Genomic DNA, 23021 nt, shown 5'->3' on the forward strand with positions numbered 1-23021 from the left:
AAAGAAAAACAAGAATGCTAATAGGAACTCAAGCGGCTTGGTCCAGACTATCTGGAATCCTGATATTTTGATCTAAAACATAAAGAACATGAAGATGATTAGGGTTTATCTTCTGGAAGTCTCTGAGGTATAGTCCCTCCCTAATTCTTCACTAACATTTCCAGATCTTCACCAAACAACAACTTGCCACCAAAAGGCAACCTTGGAGGCCATATCACCGACCAGTTTCTGAGCAAAAGAAGCCATCTTGCAGAGATATGCTTCTCATGGAAGTTCTGATCAAATCATATAGAGTACGAGACATAAGCTAATCCAGCTTCTAACAGGAAAGGATCAAGAGAACATAATCCATTCCATCAACAGCCACACCTTGGTCACACTGAACACAGAGAAGATAAGTTCTAGAGAAATATGTACTACAGACCACCACCTGTAAACTCAGAGCCGAAATCTCAAAGGCCTGCTTGAGCATTGATTCCAATTTATGATCTTTGATATCCTTAAGAGTTGGAATGCTAGTCTTTTAGATAACTGCTGTGGCCAATGCATCCAGAATCTTTAAACTGTCTTTCACATTCTGAGGCAGAGGATAAAGCTTACTCATAGCTCTTCCTACCCATAGACTCCCTTCTGACTCATCCCATTCTGCTGAAATAAGAACATAAACAGCAGGATAAACTGGAAAGGTTCCAGTTGGCTTTTTCTTTTTAATTTTGAAAGCTTTTATTGAAAACATCGATTAACATATAACAATATAGTTCAACATGTCAACTCGTTCCCCATCCACCCCCTACGTGGGATAATTCTCCTCTTCGTTTTCTGTCTATATACCTGGTTAGATTTTTAGCCATCCATGTTTTCTCTTACCCCCTCCTCAAGCGCTTTACCAGAACACCATGACTTATATTTGTCCCAAATCTTATGAAAAGAGCTCAATTGTTCATTTTTAATCGCATGTCAATTCTGCCATGAGGTACAGGTAGTCCAATTTCTTCAGGTAGTTTTCCATAAATTAGCCAAAGCCAGATGAGCTGCTGTAAATAGTTGAATAGCCCATCTATGATATTCACTTTTCACACGAAAGGGTTTATGATGCAGCAAACAATGTTCTGTGCATATAGGGTATGGAACCCCAAGTATCCACTGTGCCAGAGAGGTGATGTCCTGCCAATATTGTTGCACTGCGGGACAAGACCACCAAACGTGAAACATGTCTCCTGGCATCCCACATTGTCTCCAACATAGTCCTGCCAGTTGGCTTTCTAATGCTATCTAAGATAGAATCCCCAGTCATGGGTTATAGACAATGTCGGTAGATCTTCATTGACAAATACCTCTAAGGATATGGAAATAATAGTGGAAAGCTCTTCCTTACAAAAAAGACAAACAATATAAGTTCTCCTTCCTCCAAGGTATGCAAAATAGAGGGATCCCTACAAGACTCACTATGCACTAACACTTCAGAGTGAGAATCCCAGGCCTTCAGACCCTTCAGGTGCTGCCTTTTTGATGAATACGATTCTGCTGAAGAGACCAAGGCTACAGGAATGTCTGGAGAAATATGGGTACTGTCAGGCTTTTTTTTTTTTTAATAGAAAAGCCTTGTGCAGCAGCACTACAAATTCAGGGGAAAACATATCCCCTGCCAACTGATGAAAATCATTACAGTCTGCTGAAGCAGCAAATAAAATAATGGAACCAGACAATTGCTGCAGTTTCTCGAGCTGTTATTGAGCCCTGATGAGAAAGAAGAGGAGCCTAGAACTAAAATGATTAATGTCCCCACCTCAAACCTGAGGGGAATGCAGTTATGAAGAGAGAGACCAGCAGAAATATCAGAAGGGGCATCCTCAACATGTGGCTCAACCAAGCCCACGGTGGAAGGGGAAGCTATCCAGCCTGAAATTACTGAAGATTTAGCCCAGCAATTCCCACAAGAACTTGATGCTCCTCAACAGCCTCCACACTAGAAGTGCTTTACGTACTCTGCCAGTGCTTCTCTCTCTCCCCGACATCAACAAATAACTCAGCCGGTTAGCAAACAGGCCATAGCTGCAGTCTAAATTCTGCACAGTACCCCATGCTGCTTTAGCTCAGCTGGAGGCAGAGTCCTGCCCTACAACGGCTGTGGAACTATACACCCTTGTCTCTGAAAACAAGACCCAGCTCACCTGACACAGAAGAGATGACGACATTAGGCTGAAGAAATTCAGTGCTGACAAGGTAGAGAGAAAATAAGGGTGCAGCAGAAAGGGAGGGAATTAGACTCCTCTAAGTAGGTAACCAAGCATTTTTAACAACCATGTTCAACTGGTTTCCAGTCAGCTAGTTACTGTACCAGGAGTTATCTTAGATCAGTACAAGAGCTGCAGGGCACAAATGTCATCATCTACATGAGACAGAGAAATACTTAACATCTGAGGCTACAGGGTGTCCTTGTAGGGCAGGACGCACAATGCTTTGTGATATAAACCACAGGTTCTGGACTGGTCTGGTTGTGGATGTGGATGATAAAGAAAAGCTGATTCTCAAAAGGAGTAGGAGAAAACTGCTAGACCAAAACAAAAAAATAAACGAACAAGAGCAGAGCCTCTTTCAACTTAAAAGAAGATCTGGAATGAAGGACACAGGATGAAAGGAGACTCAGGAGTAACGCAAGGAAATATTTCTTTACAGTAAAGGTGGTGGATACATAGAACAGCCTACCAACAGAAATGGCAGAGATAAAGACTACCTGAATTCAAGAAAGCATAGGACAAACACAGAGAATATTTAAGGATGAAGAAGGGACTGAAGAACCCAGGCCAGCCAGGTTTTCAGGATACTCACAATAACCCTATACATGAGATAGATTTGCATAAAATGGAGATGGTACATGCAAATCTCTCTCTTGTATATTCATTGTGGATATCCTGAAACCTGACTGGTTTGGTGTGTCCCAAGGACTGGGTTGAGAAGCCCTGGTACAGATGGACAGATTGGATAGGTCAAATAGTCTTTTACCTGCCATCATTTTCTCTGTTTCTATAAATAAAATAAAAAAAGAACAACAAAAAAAAGGAATACAGGTAAGCAATCTTAAGTGTCACGACTCTCCTCCCTCCAGCATCACTCTTCATCCCCCTTCCCCCACGTCTGATACTGCAACTTGAAAAGAAAGTTTAGTATGTAGTTTTCTGAAGTAATAAACCTTTCATTTATCTCCATAACTCACATCCTGAGCCAGCATTTGAAAGACATAAATGGGGACCTTATAAGCCAGGAGGTCTCCCCTGGGAACCCCACTGTAGCCGCCAGCCACCAGCAAAATGTTGCCATTCATCACTGCTGCCATATGGGAATAGCGACCCCATGCTGCGGGACTGGCCTCACGTCCTGTGATATGGAAAAGAAAATAAAGAGTTAATAAAAAGACCAGAGAGCTTCCACAGGGACACACTGAATTCAGGAGTCTCTACACTCACTGGTATCAAGAATGAGGCCTATATCACTCACACATCCAGGCATTGTTAATACAGATCTAGCTGAAGACAAGTGTGATGTGTAAACACAACCAAAAAGATATCACAGAGCAGTTTCCGTCACTTACTTGTAATTCTGGGCAAGTCACTCAACCCGCCACTGCCCCAGGTACAAATTAGTACCTGCATATAATACTTGTAAGCAACTTTGGTTGTACCACAGAAAAGTAATACATCAAATCCATGACCCTTTACCCTACCTATCTTGACACAGCTCAAAGTAACACTTTCTCAATGACTCACCATCTCGGGTATGGATCAGCTGTGTTAGCTCTTTGCTAGACACCCACTGGTGGCAGCCAAGGTGGTAGAAGAAGATTTCATCCTCATAGCATTTCTCCTCATGGTAATGAATGTGAACATTCCCACCTAAAAGAAAGAAGGGAAGAATAGGTATCAGTGTTAAGTGTGGATGGAGAGACTAAGCCCAGGGCAGAGTCGAGCAAAGCAGAAAACATGCAAGATCAGGAGCCAGATGTGGAGAAGGAATTGGTGTGGAACATGAATCATAAGTACAGTGGGAACCAACCATGATGCAGGAATCTGGCATGAGACAAGAACCAAGGGTACAGCAAGAATCAAGCATGAAGCAAGTAGGAAAGAACTTGCGCTGAAGCAGTGCAAGGAGCACAGACAACAGTAGAAGCAGGACAAGTCCACTGAAAACTACTGAATCTCCAAAGGTTGTGTCTGGCTAAACTTCCTTATATATTGCCATCAATAAGACACACCTGATGCTGGCACTCACCATACACCACCATGTAGTTGCCAATGACAGTAGCAGAGTGGAATGCCCGCTCCTGTGGACCTTTGCTGCCATCCTTTGATCGCAGGGTGGTCCAGTAGTTTAAGTCCACATGGAAAATATCAGTAGTGTTCACTCGCATACTAAATCTGTCACAGAAAGAGATGTATGTATACATACATGCATACATACATAAAAAAAAAAGAAAGGAAGCACAAAGGAACACAGTAGTGTATTATCAGGTTGTATGCCACAAAAGGGAGTCAGTCAATCGCAATTCAGGACATAAGCACACTGCAGGCTCTTATCTTCTGCAAAACTATCGTAAAGGCTTATTCTTTTATTAGCAATAGCTTCACATTCACTTAGATTGCTGGCAGTGCCATTGAACCACTGAGCAACTGCATGAATGGGAATGGCAATGCTCAAATCATGTGGGGGTAAATATTCAGTAGACGGCGGTGAGCATTTTCTTAGCTACCGTTGGTTTTATACCTCGCTATTCAATGCCAGGCCACGTCCGGGCACCAGAATTGAATATCTGGGTTTGTGCAGCTGGCTCTCTCTTATGTGGTTAAGTGTGCTGTTCAGGACTTGAATACCTACGCAAAACCAGATAATGATAGAACTGAGTTTTATGTGGTCTGATTTCACCACTTAGCTTAAGCCAGCGGTCCCCAAACCTGGTCCTGGAGGCACCCCAGCCAGTCAGGTTTTCAGGATATCCACCATGAATATTCATGAGAGAGACACTTAACTGCATACATGTCAACTCTGCCCCTGAACCGCCACACAAGCAATTTAACCTCTCATGGCCGCTTAAATTGCTTTAAATATCAACCCTGTGGTTGACAGCTGAGGATGTGCAGAAGGGCCAGGCCCTGGACACAATCAGTAGATAGCAGTGCTAGAGAATGTCATGGCAGCGGCCTTACCGTGCAGTGGATGGCCGGTGCCCACCATATACAATTAGAGAGCGGGAGGCATGGTGAAAGACCATGGAGTGACCTGCAGCTGCTGGTGGCTTCCCCCCTGATGGGATCACCTGTTCCCACTTCCACATCTGCAAGTGGAACCGCAACATCTGCGAAGAGAACAGGTCTGTCTGAGTACGACCTGCAATGGCAGAGAAAAATGTCAGAAATCACAGGGAAAGAAGAAATCATCATGCAACAGTGCGCTCTTGGGTGATTCAGTGCAACTTGTGACAGCAGGGCCAAAACACAAAATTTGTCCCAGGCTATATGAGAAATCCAGGTTCAGTTCCTTCTGCTCAATAAGTCGGCCAAGGTTAGGGATACCATACTGAAAAAGAGGGCATACCAGCTGTCATACAACAGTAACAACTAGTAACTACATTCATCAGACATATATAGTAGATTCTAGATAGGGCTGTTGATGAATCGAGTTAGCTAACGTGATTTATGCATGCATTTTCTGCATGATTAAAAGTTTTAATCGTACCAGGCCCAGCGCTGTACCTCCAATAGTTTTCCCACCAGCAGTCCTCTCTCTCCCCTCCCTCCTCCCCTTTTGGCCATTTTCTACACTTGCCTGGGTCATGAGCAGTGTCTGAAATGCAAGCAGGTTTCTTCCACCAGCCCTGAGAACCTTCCTGTGGCAATGTCCTGCCTCATCTAATACACCTCCTGCTTCCACAAGGGCAGGACACAGCTGTAGACGAGGCCGGTGGAGGAAGCCTGCTTAAATTGCAAATACTGTCTTTGACCTAGGAAAAATTTAGAAAATGGAAGGAGAGAAGAGTAAAGGGAGAGTGAGATATTAGATCACCCAGGGGAGTGGGGGGTCAGAGGTACAGATAACTCAAGCTTAATTTTTTGAATCATGAGATTCATCATGATCAAAATTGTAATTGTCCAACATCCCTAGTTCTAAAGAAAGGTGGGATCTGTGGATCCTGGTCAAGGACTCTCACTACAATGGCTGGGTTAAAAATGGGGAAAAATGAAGTAAAAATCCTAGGAAATCCCAGGATACCAGGTCAGTTGTGAATGAAGCCCTAATAAGAGGATGGCTGCAACAATGCGATGGAAACACAAAGTAAAGAGCAAAAAACTGCCAACTTAAAAAATTTACCTTCTACAGTGCCCCACCTCTGGGATCAAATTGATACAGAACACTGGTCCAAAACAACGGTGCAGGCAGGTTTTAATCCAACTATGTCTAAAGCATCAACAAATTTTCCCAGAACAGTCTATAAATTAGGATCCCACAACATCAAGTCCAATCCCCAATCAGCAGATCCAAGGGAACCTATTTCTCACACAGTCCCTGAAGGCACTAGAAATGCAATCACTTACCTCCAAACACATACAGCCAGTTATCTACAACTACTGCAGCATGGCTGGCCAACCCTGGGAGTTTCTGGGAGTTTAGTGGAAGAAGCTCCTGCCACCTGTCTCTCTGGGGGCTATACATCCACATATCATTAGCCAATGAGCCACCAGCTACCTCGCCCCCAAAAACGATTAGTGTCCCATTCCACTCTACAGCCACATGTGAATGTCTTGGAAGCTGAAAGAAAGAGAGAGAGAAGTAAAGAGACACAAGTTATTCTATATCATGTATAAATGCCACAAACTCTAAGATAAGGTGGGATAGGAAGGAGTATAGATAAGACCACAACTGTATATGAGGGAGCAGAGGTACAAGTTACTGGTCTGATTAAAAAAAAAACACTGCTGAGATTGGGGAAGGGACAAGTTATCCCAAAGGTCTCTGAGAAGTGCTGCCTCTTTCTCTGGTGGGAAGGAAAATGCAGGTAGGTTATTCCAGATCTCTGCCACATTACTTACAGGAGAGGGCTTAAGCATTTTCTTTTCCCAGGTATTTGAAGTAAAGTTGTAGAGCACTAGGTCCCCCAGAGCAGAATTCAGATCCAGACCTGAGGGAGATAGGAAGGAAGAAGAAGAGCAGCTATGAGCCAAGTCTGCACTAGTATTAAAGCATGTGATCTCCACAAGTAGTGGGAGAAAAGCAAAGCTGCTGACCTGTAATATGGGCCCCTCACTGACCACAAGATAAATATAAACCATTTTGGCCACTTATAGACCCAAGTGTCTCAGAAATACCCTAAGGACTTTCTGTGCATGCACAGGAATTTCCATGCAAGTGGCTGCATCCATGGTTCCTCAGTCTCATATAAAAGGAGAAATTAGGTCTTACCTGCTAATTTGCTTTCATTTAGTCCCTCTAGACTGGAACAAATGGTTATGCACTCTTACCAGCAGTTGGAGACTGAGAACCACTGAGTTTCAGATAAGCCTATAAGTGAGCTGTGCAGTCCCCTGAAACAGGATGCTGGGCTTGATGGACCTTTGCTCTGTCCCAGTATGGCAACACTTATGTACTTGGTCTACAAATAGCCAAGCAAAATAACTAAAGAGGAGAGAAAAGAATAAATAATGCTATATCCAAACCTCCCAGTGTAGCTTCTACATGAATAGCCAAAAAGGCACAAAGACCGTCTGCTGCCGCCCAGTGTTATAATGACCACCAGAGCACTAGGGTCACCCAACAGGACTAACCCAACGTCTGCCATAAGGTGCATAAAGTTTTCTTTTTTGTTTGTTTGTTGTGTGCTTTGTTTCAGAAGTAGCCAACAACCAACCCCTTACAGTTGCAAAAAATCAACTTGCAAAGAAACCTGCCGAATAATACACGATAAGAAAGAATATAGACGAGAAAACACGATCTGGGTGGGTGCTGTGCCAGTCTAGAGGGACTAAAGAAAAGCAAATTAGCAGGTAAGACCTAATTTCTCCTTCCGTAGCGTCCCTCTAGACCAGCACAGATGGGAAATACCAAAGCAGTGATCATCAAGGGTGGGACCCTCGAAGCCATGCTTCCAAAACTCGAGCTCCAAAAGCCATATCCTGTCGGACCTGCACATCCAACCTGTAATGACATGCAAAAGAATGCAATGAAGACCATACCGCCGTCTTGCAGCGGAGACACCAAAGAATGCTCTGTCCATGAGATCGCTTGACCCCTAATAGAATGAGCCCTCAAAAACGCCAGGATCAGTCTACACTTAAGCAAGTAAGCTGACATGACTGCCTCCTTGATCCAACTAGCAATAGTAACCTTAGAAGCCTCTTCCCCCTTCCAATACCCACCAATGAGCACAAAGAGTCAATCCACATGGCGAAAATCCTGTGTAACGTGCAGGTACCTATGGAGGATCTGACGCAGAACCAGACAATGCAACCACCATTGCTCTTCCAAACCAGTGTGATCTCCCAGCAGAGGCAGGGAAACAGACTGATTCACATGAAACACTGACACCACCTTAGGAAGAAAGAAAGGGATTAACAGAAGCTCCACTTTGTCTTTAAGGAACATCAGAAAAAGCTCTCTACAAGAAAGGGCCTGCAACTCAGAAATTCTGTAAGCCAAGGTCAAGGCTACCACAAACACCGCTTTTAAGGTCAGATCTTTCAGCGTACAGTCGGATAAGGGCTTGAAAGGCACTGTCACCAAGATTAAGGTCCTAAGGTCGCCCATACTGGAGGTCGAAGACGATGTACACCTCTAAAGAAATGCACCACATCCTGACAAGGCAAGCCCTTTGTCCAGCCCCGCTTGCAAAAAATCCAGAATCTGAGGCAAAAATGCTTCAAGGGGGGCAATCTGCCAGCTATCACACCAATCCTCAAGGATGCGCCACACCCACACATAAGCGAGGGAGGTAGATCATTTCCTAGAATTAAAGAGCGTAGCAATAAACGAAGGAGAATATTCCCTCTTCTTCAAATGCACCGTCTCAAGAGCCAAGCCACAAGAGAGAACCAAGCCAGATCCGACAGATGCACCGGGCCCTGAAACAGCAAGTTCTCCACCTGAGGCAACCGGAACTGTTCCTCCAGAAGATGCACCAGACTGCCATACCACAGTCTGCACTGTCAATCCGGTGCCAACAGAACCTCTGGGCCCCTGTGATGCTCTATCCTCTGAATGACCCTGCCTATCAGCGGCCATGGGGTAAACACAGTGGAAATCAGACAACGGCCAATGCTGCATCCAAGTATCCAGATTTTCCACTAAGCTATCACTCTGTCTGCCGAAGAAACAAGAAACCTTGGGATTGCGAGAAGTTGGACTTGGGGAAAATCCACTATTTCTGGGATAAGCAGCATAAAATGTTTAGTACTTTTGGGGATCTTGCCAGGTATTTGTGACCTGGATTAGCCACTGTTGGAAACAGGATGCTGGGCTTGATGGACCTTTGGTCTGTCCCAGTACGGCAATACTTATGTAAGTTGCCATCAAGTCCATCATGGGAAACCCCCATCTGTCCATGATGAAGGTGAAGACCATTGAATTCAAGCTTCACTCCCCCAGATCAAGGAGATTTTTTGCTGAGGCAATCGGCCTGGATATTGTCCACGCCAGCGACATGCGCTGCTCATAGATCCAACAGATGAAGCTCAGCCCAGGAGACAAGAACAGCCTTTTGTGCCACCTGTGGATTTTTCGTGCCCATTTGATGATTGACGTAGGCCACCACCAAGCAATGTCCAACAACACTTGTACCGCTTTAATGCAGAGGAGGGTTGCAAGATCAATGCCAGCTGCAGGTCCCTGGTCTCCAACACACTGATTGAACAGCTCGCTTCCTCCAAAGACCCTGAGCCACCTGACCTGCACAATGGGATCCCCAGTCCAAGAGACTGGTATCCCTTATCACCATCACCCACTGAGGAGGGTCCAGCTGCTGCTCCCCCTGAGAGATGACAGTGCACAAGCTACGTGCAGACTGCACCTCGCCAGACACCAAAGGGGGAGATGGGTTTCCAATTCCTGTGACTGAGGGTCCATTTGGACAGCAGAGCTGTCTCATGTGAGCCCTGGCAAACAGCATCACTTTGTATTTGTCTACATTAAATTTCATCTGCCATTTGGATTCCCAGTCTTCCAATTTCCTAAGGTCTTCCTGCAATTTTTCACAAACCACATGTGTTTTGACAACCTTGAATAGTTTTGTCATCTGCAAATTTAATCGCCTCACTTGTTCTGATTTCCAGATAATTTATAAATATGTTAAATAACACCGGTCCCAGTACAGATCCATGCAGCACTCCACTATTTACCCTCCTCCATTGAGAAATGGCCATTTAACCCTACCCTCTGTTTTCTGTCCAATAACCAATTCCTAATCTACAACAGACCACTGCCTTCTATCCCATGACTCTTTAATTTTCTCAGAAGTCTCTCATGAGGAACTTTGTCAAAAGCTTTCTGAAAATCAACAGACACTACATCAACTGGTTCACCTTTACTGACATGTTTATTCATACCTTCAAAAAAATAAAGCAAATTGGTGAGGCAAGGCTTCTCGTGGCTAAATCCTTGTTGACTCTGTCCCATTAAACCATGTGTTCCATAATTTTATTCTTTATAATAGTTTCCACTATTTTGCCAGGCACTGATGTCAGGTTTACTGGTCTGTAATTTCCCAGATCACCCCTGGAACCCTTTTTAAAAATTGGCGTTACAATGGCTAATCTTCAGGTACTATGGACAATTTTAACAAAAGGTTACAGATCACTAACAGCAGTTCAGCAATTTCATGTTTGAGTTCTTTCAGAACCCTCGGATGCAAGACATCTGATCCAGGTGATTTGCTACTCTTTAAACTTGTCGATTTGGATCAATACATCTTCCAGGTTTCACTGAAATTTCTTTCAGGTCCTCCACATCATCATCCTTGAAAACCATTTCTGGTACAGGTAGATCTTTTACATCTTCTTCCATAAAGACCAAAGCAAAGAATTAATTCAGTCTCTCTGCTATGGCCTTGTCCTCCCTGAGTGCCCCTTTAGCTCCTTCGTGATCTAACAGTCCCACAGATTCCTTCGCAGGCTTTCCGCTTCTGATGTACTTGAAAAAGTTCCAACCGTGAGTTTTTGCCTCAGCGGCAAGTTTCTCTTCATATTCTCTTTTAGTCTTCTTTATCAATGCTTTGCACCTAACTCGCTAGTGCTTATGTTGCTTCTTGTTTTCTTCATTTGGGTCCTTTTTCCATACTTTGAAGGACATTATTTTGGCTTTAAAAGCCTCTTTCACTTCGCCTTTTAACCATGTTGGCTGTTTTCTCTTCTTTCCGCTTTTGTAAATACATGGAATGCATCTGGTCTGGGCTTCCAAGATGGTATTTATAAACTATGTCTATGCCTGATTTAAAGTCCTAATCTTTGCGGCCAATCCTTTTAGCTTCTTTTTAACCATTTTCCTCATTTTATCATAGTCGCCCTTTCTAAAATTAAATGCTGCTGCAATAGATTTCCTTTGTGGCTTAACTCCAGATATTAGTTCAAACTTTATCATGTTATGATCACTGTTTCTCAGCAGATCCAACACCATTACCTCTCGTACTATGTTCTGCGTTCCACTACGGACTAGATCAAAAATGTCTTCCCCTCTCGTTGGTTCCTGGACCAGTTGCTTCAAGAAGAAGTCATTTATTACATCTAGGAATTTTACTTTCCTAATGCTCCCTGATGTAACATTTATCCAGTCAATATTGGGGTAATTGAAATCACCCATTATTATACTGTTGCCCAATTTGCCAGCTTTCCTAATTTCTGTAAACATTTATTCATCGGTCTGCAGTTGCTTCTATACCACCATCAGCAATGATGTAATACAATTCAATGCCAATAGGTTTTCAATCTTCAGCTGCAGCTGTGCTGTGAATTTTGGCACTTGTTAGTCTGGGTGTCCATGAGTTATATTCTTTGGCACCAACTGGGAATGGCTTCCATATCAGAGGGATCAATGGGGTAAACACTGGTTGTGACCCCTAATAGCTCTCTGCATCATGTTTTGTCACAACAGGGCCCTCTGTCAGCCCCTGGAAAAGTATGCTTGCTAATGAGGACCCCATGCCTCTTTGAATGGCCTTTGGAAGTCTTTTTAGTGCTCCTCTAATAACCTGTCTTTAACAAGGGTCCCATAGAAAGTAGTACCTCAACTGGGGGTGATTTTAGACCGTTTTAAAGGCATAGAATGGCTTTGGCTCTGAGCAATATCTTCACACAATAAGTGTAGTTGTGGACATTGTGATTAGGTGCCAGCCAACAGTAGCAGACCACACATCTGTCAAAAACAGACATTCACGTGACCACATCTTGAAACCCAAAGGCATGTACATCATGCAGAAAGACTGAAGTACGGCCACATTCCAATAAGAGGTGGGAAAAAAAAAAAAACAGAGCAACAGGAAGGGTTCCCCACAAGCAGAAACAAGGTAGCACTAAAACAAAAAAAAAATTATACAAAAGTATTGATGAGACAGCAAAACTCTGTCTATGCAAATGGAGACTGAGGAAATCAAGGAGCTAAAAAAAAGATAGATAGATTCAAGAACTCCTGCACTTGCTGAGAAAGACCATTTGTGACCATCTCTGGGAAAATATGACTAAGTCTATTGACTTATTTTTTTTTTCCCCAGAGAGGATCATATTTGGTATCTCTGATCTCTGACTAGAGTTGGATCCACGTAAGCACTTTGTTACCCCCTAGTGTGCTGATTTCCTCTTGATTGTCAACAGAGAAAAGCAAAACACATCAGCAGAATCATAACACATCTACACATCACAAATATATCTCCCACTATCCACTCACAAGGCAATACTGTCATTACTGTATTGTCTGTTTGGTCCCTTGTTGCTTCTTGTAGGCTGGATTACTTATTTTGTTTAACATTTTATCTTTATACCAGCTGGAATGTTTTACTTCCATTAACAGAATATACATTTTCACTAAATAAATAATTGGGGTGTAATTGTCAAGCATCTATATTTCTGTTCCTGTGCTGTTTATACATCAGAAATACATATGAAATGCCAGCCACTAACCACCAAAGATGTAGAAAGCATTAGTGAGGGTCAAAAACACCCCAGCTGCAGCCATACGTGGCATGAAGTTCTGATCATGCATGCTGACATTGTACCACTTTCCTGCTCCCTGGTTATCATTTAGCGATAGCTCACAGGCCTCACCCACAAATCCAGGGTTACACCAGCAGCGCCCAGAATCCTGTGGATAAAACAGAAAAATGGATATACAGAGGGAGAAATGCAGGCAAGGATACGGGGAAAAGAGGGAGAGAAAGGGGAAGAAGTGGGATGAAAAAAGTAAGGAGAGGGAACATGGGCATGAAAGGGGAGTCAGAAAGAGAGGCAGTGACATGGGCAGTGAATGATGTGCCAGACAGACAGAAAGAAGCAAAGGGTGCTGATGAAGATCATGAGGGCATCTTAGACAGAAAGAAGAAATGAAAATGGACTGAAGAGTACCAGATTAAGAAGGCAGCCTACAGTTTCGGGGCTGGCAGATCTGACAGCAGGCATGGTGAGGGGGAAGACTGGGAGTGGAGAAAGGGGTTTCAGACAGATGGGGGAACAAGGAAAGCAGTTACCCCATGACAGGATCCATGTGCTGTGCAAGGTGTGCCACATTCGGGAACAGTGCAGCTCTCTCCACTCCACCCCGGAAAACAGGAGCAATGACCAGTTTCCTGACAGGTCCCATGACCCGAGCACCCCATCGGACAAAGGGAGAAGCTATAACTAGCATTAAAACCTAGGCGGTTGTAGTTCGCATCACTGAAGAGATGGAGCAGCATCTGCAGGATGAAAGAAATTAAGACAGGCTATTCCAGAAATACAAGGAAAAGATGAAAAAGAGCAACAGAGAAACAGCAAGTTGGAACCTGGGGCCCCCTGCTCTGCCTCCATCCTAAACTGAAAAGTTTTCCCCTGCCTCCTCTACCTTGCCCGATGTAGCTTCAATGGTGGGGGGCAGGCTTCTCCCACTCAGGCTGGCCAGCAGTGGGCTTCTGTAGGAGTCACCGTCATAGATGAAGAGATAGTCATATGTACATTCGGTATCCATGAACATGAAGGTGAGAATCACATGGTAACTGCTGCTCGGAGCTAGGAAATAAAGAGCAGAAACACAGGGTCATTGTCAGAAAGTGGAACACAAACTAATGCAGAGGCAAAAAAGACTTCTATACCTTCTTCCCACTGTAACACAGTAACACAAAGAAGGATCTTATGGCCCATCATGTCCCTCCCTCCACTGTAACACAGAGATACAAAGGGGTTATGTCAATTGAGTCCTTCTCTCCCCACTATTACATAGAAACAAAGCAGAGCTCACCTTCTATCAGCCACTCGCAGTTTCCATTTACAGAGTAATTCCCAGGCCCATCAGTCACGTATCCGTACAAGTTTCGAAGCACACGACGTTGACCTTTACAGTCTCCTGCAACAGCTCCGGACACAAACAGGAAGAAAGCAGAGCAGGCCAGGCACAACCACCTGAAACCTGGTACCTGAACTCTCATGATTCCATGCAAACCATGCCACCAGCTTCCAGAATGCTCCCTGCAGCCAGTCAGACCTACAAGGATGGCAATAATACAAAATACCGTCATCCAAGCAGAACTCTGAAACATTTACTACTGTGGGGGGTTACTGAGAGGACGGTCACAAGGAAAGCGAGAGAGACCTAAGAAAGAGCAGAGGAGGCAAGCACATGTCCCGTATGAGCAGGAAGCTCACCCCCTGGTGGGTAAAAGAGTAAGGGAAGAAAGGGATAAGGCTGGGAACTACCGACCCCATAATGCATCTGACCCAAAGCAGTACGAGCAAGCAGAAAAGAGAATGAAACTACCGGCTGGGTGGAGAAAAGGAAGATAACATTGAATTGATGTGAACTTTATGTGACAAGTCAAAGAAGGAATCCTTGTGTAACCCTGTGAATATTAACAAGGGTTAATGTTGAAGGAGGAAATAGCATCATGTATTGCAGGAAAGATGAACTGTGTTGTGCAAGAATAAAAGAGGAATTCTTTTAAGATATGACTGAAGTCTTTGGTCATCCTTTGGGAAAATTCTATTCATAAAAACCACCTTGAGGTATGACTGAATGAAAGGAGGATACGGAGGTGGACATCAGAACGGAGAGTTGCCCGGGGCAGAAGGAGCAGGAGTTGTAGTTGGAACAACCTGGCTAAGCAGGGTTGGCCGTGGCCCAGGAGTGGAAGGGTGACCGGCTGACATAAGTGGTGGCAGTGGTGGGATCTTCATGAAGGCCCACCAGCACGTTTGAAATCCCTGAGCTCTGGTAAGCCTGGACCAAACTCATGGAGGGACTGTGAATCAGATGAAAGGGAAGGGGTTCCCTTTCAGTTGAACAATAAAAGGGAGAAGAGCAGCACTTGGGTCTTGTTTTCTGTGTTTTTTCTTTAGGTACTGCTGGTGGAGATCATATATCCTAAGGAGTTAATGACTTTTATGGTGCACCAGTTCCAGAAACAACAGGAGATGGCCCAGAAGTTTCTGGAGGACTCTCTGGCGGCTTCCCGAGCTCAGCAACAGCCCCTTTTTGATCTGGTGCAGGAACTGCTGAGGGCCGCACCCAGGAGGGGTGGTACAGCAACGGAGGAAGCGGGGCGTGGCATACCTCGGGTGGCAGGGGAACCTGGGGGAGTCAATTGGCTGCCCTGGGGCAAGTTTGCACAAGGAGACGACATTGAGGATTATCTTGGAACATTTGAGAGAGTGGCAGTGGCGGCCGGCTGGCCTCAGGAACAATGGACTATTCGTCTAGCTCCAACCTTGTCAGGGGAGGCCCTGGCGGCTTTCCGAAGTTTGTCTCCCGCGGAGGTCACGGACTATGTGCACTTAAAAGGTGCTATTCTGGACCGCTACGGAGTCAACAAACACACCTATCGCAGGCGGTTCCGGAGCTGGAGGTGGTCAGAGGGGGACACTCCGAGAGCCTTGGCACAGAAGCTAATGGACCTGGCGACAAAGTGGCTGGTGCCAGACAAGAGGTCAGTGCTGCAGGTTATGCAAGAGTTGGTCTTGGAACAGTTCCTAGAAGCTGTGCCTGAAGTGATTAAAGTGGACCTGATTAAGAGGGGCTGTGATACTCTGGAAGCAGTGGTAAAAGGGATGGAATATTATTTAGAATCCCAGTGTTCGGGAGTAAGAAGGGGGTTCTGCCCAGAGGGGAGGGATAAGTCTTCTAGGGGTTCCTCGGGACACCAAGAAGGGGGAAATGCTGAGACAAGATGGTGTTACCGATGTGGGCAGCAGGGACATCTGCGGAGGGATTGCAAAATGAAGTTAGGGTTGACTTCTCGTTCTACATCACACCCGGAGCCCCGGTTTACCCAACGGGTGGAGATTGGAGGGGTCCCAGTGGAGGGGCTTTTGGACTTTGGGGCGGATCAAACCATGTGCTCACAAGCCTTATGGGATCAGGTGGGGAAAAGGAGAAAAGGGGAGACTAGGATAGTTTCCATACAGTGTATTCATGGGGCTACTTCCCGCTACCCCGTACATCTGGTAGAGATCATGCCAGACATGCAGGGCTCCACAATGCATGACTGATTGTATCCAGCTAAGAGTAACTGGAAAATATCCAAATACATACAGAGGAATATATAAAGGACAGACAATCCCAGCATAAGCATCACCATACTGGGACAGACCAAAGGTCCATCAAGCCCAGTATCCTGTTTCTAACAGTAGCCAATCTAGGTCACAAGAACCTGGCAAGATCCCAAAAGAGTAAAACAGATTTTATACTGCTTATCCCAGGTATAAACTGTGGAATTTCCCAAATCCACCTTACTAATGGTTTATGGACTTTTCTTTTATGAAAACTGTCCAAACCTTTTTTTTTAAACCCTCCTAAGCTAACCACTTTTACCACATTCTCTGGCAATGAATTCCAGAGTTTAATCACACATCGAGCAAAGAAATATTTTCTCCAATTTGTTTTACATTTACCACTTGGTAGCTTCACTGTGTGCCCCCTAGTCCTTGTATTTTTTGAAAGAGAAAGCAAGTTACTCATGTCTACCTGTTCCACTCCATTCAGTATTTTAGGGACACTATACCATATCTCCCCTCAGCTGTCTCTTCTCCAAGCTAAAGAGACCTAACCTCTTTAATCTTTCCTCATAAGGAAGTCATTGTATCCTTTTATATTTTTGTCGCCCTTCTCTGTATCTCTTCTAATTCCACTAAATCGTTTTAGAGATGCAGCGACCTCGAATATTCTGAGCAGTTTTGGTCGCCCCATACACACAAACACAGTCGATCATCCCCAAAACAGGAAAGCTAAACTAGTCCATTTGAAAATAGTACCTTGTGAGCAAACACACAAAAACAAAAACACAGAAATATACACACCAAATCATTCACAAGCTGAGGAGATGAAGCAAGAGAGCTCCATAACACTGAGCTCTGAAGTCTCCTGAAGCTGTAAACCAAGAAAAGAGATCAAACAATAAACAAAGTTAAAACAGACATCAGGAAGGCCTGTCACTGACAGCATTATCACAATTTCATTTTTATCACTGTTAATGTCCTGCCTGCTTAATGTTCCTGTGTGTTATTCTAAAGCTGACACTCAAGAGTTACTGATGCACACCATTTCCATTTAATCTGATGTATTATAACTGATTTACAATATCAATGTTAGCATCCCTGTTATTATTCACTCACAAAGCAACAGGAATTGATTCCTTTAGGATGTTAGCCAAATACATCAAACAGCAAGTGATGTATGGAGGACGTGACGTATGGCTGCCTAATCGGTTAGCACCGAGCAACCCGGCAAGCATTTCACTGATACAGCGACAATCTGGAACCACCTGATTATTTAATCAATTACTCTTCTTGTGAGAAGCCCTACCGATAGAGATGAGTGCTAAACACTGTCCAGTTGATATGATGGAGTTTGCCTGTACGAGAGACACCACGCCAAACTGCATGGACGGCACCAGCAATGCGACCTTACCAGACTTGCAAACATAGGCAGAGGTGTCGCAGGTACATCTTTTCTCGAATGCAGACTCTCCAGCAGATCCCGGCACTGAACGTTTAGCAGTAATTTGAGCTTGGCTGTATGAGATAAAATCGGACCTGAAAGCAGTACGCTCCGAGATCGCCACTCTGGGGGCTGATTTACAAGGAGAAATTAGGGATCTTGGTCAAAGAGTAGGAGAGGCAAGTTGCAGTTCGATGAACATTCCAATGTCCCAGAGAACTTGGATAAACAGCTCCAGGACACTAAGAATATCCATCAGCATATTTGTAACAAGCTGGAAGATCTTGAGAATAGGAGCCGTAGGCGTAACCTACGCTTCCAGGGCATCCCAGAAACTCCAACTTATGCAGACTGCGAGTCGGTAGTTAAAAAAAATTGTCAGTGCTCTGTTTTCAGGGAATCAATCCACTATGGACCCAAACTCAATACATATTGAAAGGGCACACAGAGCATTGAGTATACCAAGATAATAAACCCAAGGATATTGAAGCCTGCACAAGGCCAGGGCTACTGAGCACTTCTCCTGGGATTCTTATTCAATCGAGATATACCAGGACTTGGCTATAGCTACTCTGAAGTGGAGATTGGAGTGGAGGCCACTTACACAACAGCTGCAAGCTCAGGGAATAAAATACAAATGTCAATATCCTTTTGTTCTGCTCTTTTATAAGAACAGCAAATTACATTGCATCCATACACTTTCTGAAGTGCGAGAGATACTTCTAGAGGCAGACCCCTTGGCGCCACAGGCCCCCCAACCACCGAGGGCCACTTTGAGCATTGGAGGGAAACCCAAATGGCAACGAATCACCACTGGAAAAGAATGCCTAAAACATCAGCAATCGGATGCCCATTTGCGCATGAGAGACTTGGCTAATTTGATTTGCATCCTTGGTTGATTTGTCCCGGTGGGGCTACATTTGCTGTGTGGGACGCTGTTTTCTTCTAAATATTTTCTCGTGCGGCCTAATCAGCAATGTTATTACCTCCAGATACTTGCCTATAATGCTAAGTGTTTGAATATGTCTGTAAAATAAGCTATTTTATATTTAATATTAGTTTAAGGTTGGAAATGGGGAACACTTCCTCAATCTGTCAACTCACTCTGATGGAGGAGGTTTGGCCAGAAATGGTGACTAGGGGGTGGGGGAAGGGGTGGTCATTTGGGAATCCTAGGGGCAGCATGGGGTACAATGCAGAGCTTTTCTCATACAGGCAGGGATGTAGTGATATGATTCAAAAAGGGAAAATGGGGCAGGCCTGTCTTTTAGGGTCAGGTCGATGGACAACTTTTTTTATCCTTGAATATCAAGGACTTAAATTCACCAGCTCCTGTTTAAGGAAGGCACATCTTTTGCCCTCCTATGAACGGCTATGTCAACATGGGAAATACTCTGCCTTATACTTTGCTTTCAATCACATGCAGTAAAAGTCCAAGGGGGTCTTAATTGCATTATCCTCTTCTCAACCATGGCAGGTTAAAAAGGTAATTAGAGACAAGGGAGGGAGATATTTATTGATAATAGTTTCTTTAGGTACTGAGGTGTTTACATGGTCAATGTCCACGTACCTAATGAGGAACAGGGGCCCTTCTTTGAATCGCTTGCTCCAACATGTGGAAGGTAGTCTTTTGTTTGGTGAGGTTCTTGACATTGCAACCCAGTTTAGATAATAGCTCCCAGGTGGTGCAGTATGCTCATAAAGAGTCCAGTTTCAGAGGTTTCTTACCCATTGGAACATGTGATATATGGAGATATCTTCATCCCATCACTAGGGATTTCACTTTTAACTCCCAGATATACAATTCCCACTCCCAAATTAACTATTGGTTTGGAGACTCATCTATACTACATAGAGTTCATACTACCCAAACACAAACATGGTCTGATCATGTCCCCATACTACTGGCTTTAAACTATGACCCCCCCCCCCCCCCCCCAGGAGGAATCTGCTACTGGCGCTTAGATGACACTATTTTGCTTGATCTTGGTAATATAATACAGCAAGACCTTGTAGAATATATTCAGCTTAATAACACTGGAGAGGTATCCTTAGGGATTCTGGTGGAAGTGCTTAAGGCGGTGATGCATGGAAAGATAATTGCCCTGCAGGTCTATCAATGAAAAATCCACTTAGCAAGGGAGGGGCAGTTACAGGACCAAATTGAAAGATTAGACCAGCAACTGAAGATGGGCCCCAAATCCTCAACCTTGGACGAGTGACTCCAATTAGCAGAGATTTCTGAAAACCTGCAGAGTGCAACAAGTACAAGATCATGTGTCCTCCCTTATTTCAGAAATTTCATTGGCCCCCTATTAAGAAACAGATCATCTTTAAGTTACTCACGCTGGCATTCAAAGCCCCCAGACTGAGTCTTCCAGACTAACTAGCATCACTGACCATTCCATATTCCCCTACTCATCTTCTGCCATCAATTAATGATCATTGCCTTATTCTCCCAAGCCCAAAAGCTGCCCAGTTAGAATTTACCAGACACTATACCTTTTTCTTTGATGCTCCTTTTCAGTGGAATTCTCTTCCACTAACCATTCATGCCAAATTGTCCTTTAAAAACGTCGACTGCTATAAAAACCTGGCTTCTTAATCAAGTCTTTATGAGCCACTGATCCACTATAGAAGGAATCAGAATTTAGTCTCCCGGCTGTTCTTCCTCTCCCCCCCCGCCCCCCTTCTTTTCCCTTTTGCCTGCTATGACCCATCCTACTTCCTGCTCTTTAGCTTGTACATTCTTATGTGTGAATGATTTATTCCTTTCCTGTCTCACACTGTAGTTCTTTTCTGCCTATTCATGTACCCTTAGTTTTGTAAACCACTCAGGTCCACAAGTTAGGATGAGCGGTACAGTAAAAAAATATTAATAAACTATAAACATCTTGAATTTGGGAATAAGGCTAGTCGCTGAAAGATGTAGTAATTGCAGTTAGTATAAAGGTTTGGACAAGAGGAAAAGTCCATAGTCTGCCATTGAGACAGACATAGGGAAGCCAATGCTTGCCCTGGGACTGGTAGCATGGAATGTTGCCTACTATTTGGGTTTCTGCCTGGTACGTGTGACCTGGATTGGCCACTGTTGGAAACAGGATACTGGGCTAAACTGACCATTGGTCTGACCCAGTATGGCTGTTATGTTCTTAGCTAATAAGTTTAAAAAGTTGGAGCGCTATAATCATATCTCCTCAATTCTAGATGAGCACATGCTAGATGTCTACATGCTAGACCTGACTGAACTATCAAGAAATGCAAACACGGGAACCAAAAGCTACCTACTGCTTCACCTACCAAATTGCAGAAACAATCTAAAAATCCATCTATATGACTGGATTCAGCTATCTGGTTCCAAATGGTGGAATTCAATTCCCAAAGTCATAAGAAGCATCACAAACTATCTCCAATTCAGAAAAGAACTAAAAACATACCTGTTCAAGAAATATGACTAATCAAACGAATTACTGGTGCAAGCACTACTTTGCTAATGTATTGTTTAATCACATTCCCTTCTAACATCACATTCAGGCTCATTTTCAAAGCACTTAGCCTCCCAAAGTTCCATAGAAACCTATGGAACTTAGCCTCCCAAAGTGCTTTGAAAATATGCCTCTATGTAAGCCACATTGAACCAACACTTGTTTTTGTATAACTGTGGGATACAAGAACAAATAAATAAAATATTTAGACATTATACCTGACTATATCAACCAGATATATTGCCTACAGACGCAGATATCTGTAATTATCTTGATAGTGCTGCCATCTATCCCTAAGGCTGAGCTATAGGTCCTAAGCCTATTGCCATGAGATTCAGCAGACCATTCGGGACCTTCCTAACAGAAAGGCTCCAGGCCCTGATGGATTTACAAATAAGTTCTATAAATGTTCTAGCAAGTACTTAGCACCATTACTCCCCAGGGTCTTCAATAATCTTGAAGGTCTTGATCAGTGGCGGCCCTACCATTAGGATAACTGAGGTGGGGGCCTCAGACAGCACTCTCCATAGAGTGACATCTCCCCCCTTCCCTTCTCAAGCCTCTTCCCTATGTTTACCTTTTTTTTCTTTTCCAGAAGGCGGCAGTGGCAGCGATTCCCACAGGCTGCCCTGCTGCCAGCACTGGCCTCTTCTCCCTACTACGGCCCGCATCTTGATGTAACTTTCTGTTTCCTCAAAGGTGGAATGCAGTATAGTGAAGAGACAGTGCCGGAGGTAGGGCAGACTGCAGGAATCGCTTCCGCATTTGGAAAAGAAAAAAAAAAGGTAAACGCAGGGTAAACTACATTCTCTGGCAACAAATTTCAGAGTTTAATTATACACTAAGTGAAGAAATATTTTCTCCAATTCATTTCAAATTTATTACTTTGTAGCTTCATTGTGTGCCCCCTAATATTAGTATTTTTGGACAGAGTAAACCAGCGATTCAAGTCTACCTATTACACTCCACTCATTATTTTATAGACCTCTATCATATCGCCTCTCAGCCGTCCTTTCTCCAAGCTGAAGAGCCCTAGCCGCTTTAGCCTTTCCTCATAGGGAAGTTGTCCCAGTCCCTTTATTATTTTCATCACCCTTCTCTGTACCTTTTCTAATTCCATTATATCTTTTTTGAGATGCGATGATCAGAATTGCACACAATATTCAAGGTGCGATCGCACCATAGAGCGAAACAAAGGCATTATAATGTCTACATTTTTGTTTTCCATTCCTTTCCTAATACCTAACATTCTATTTGCTTTCTTAGCCACCGCTGCACACTGAGCAGAGGGTTTCAACGTATCATCAACAATGACACCTAAAGTCAGTGACTCCAATTGTGGAACCTTGCATTACATAGCTATAGTTTGGGTTCCTCTTTCCCACATGC

General features: G+C 44.0%; 1 protein-coding gene across 1 annotated transcript in view; it reads right to left on the reverse strand.

The window, feature by feature from the left end:
• MEGF8 (multiple EGF like domains 8) overlaps window positions 1–23021 on the reverse strand; it is a 223616-nt gene that overhangs the window by 195010 nt on the left and 5585 nt on the right. The window contains 11 exon segments of the mRNA XM_030213349.1: window positions 3215–3375; window positions 3765–3890; window positions 4270–4415; window positions 5202–5382; window positions 6588–6801; window positions 7083–7171; window positions 13149–13329; window positions 13712–13918; window positions 14065–14228; window positions 14458–14700; window positions 17508–17577. Coding sequence (XP_030069209.1) covers window positions 3215–3375; window positions 3765–3890; window positions 4270–4415; window positions 5202–5382; window positions 6588–6801; window positions 7083–7171; window positions 13149–13329; window positions 13712–13918; window positions 14065–14228; window positions 14458–14644 — 1656 coding nt within the window. The 5' untranslated portion in view covers window positions 14645–14700; window positions 17508–17577.

Source organism: Microcaecilia unicolor, chromosome 8, assembly GCF_901765095.1.
Source record: "Microcaecilia unicolor chromosome 8, aMicUni1.1, whole genome shotgun sequence".
Classification (NCBI taxonomy): domain Eukaryota; kingdom Metazoa; phylum Chordata; class Amphibia; order Gymnophiona; family Siphonopidae; genus Microcaecilia; species Microcaecilia unicolor.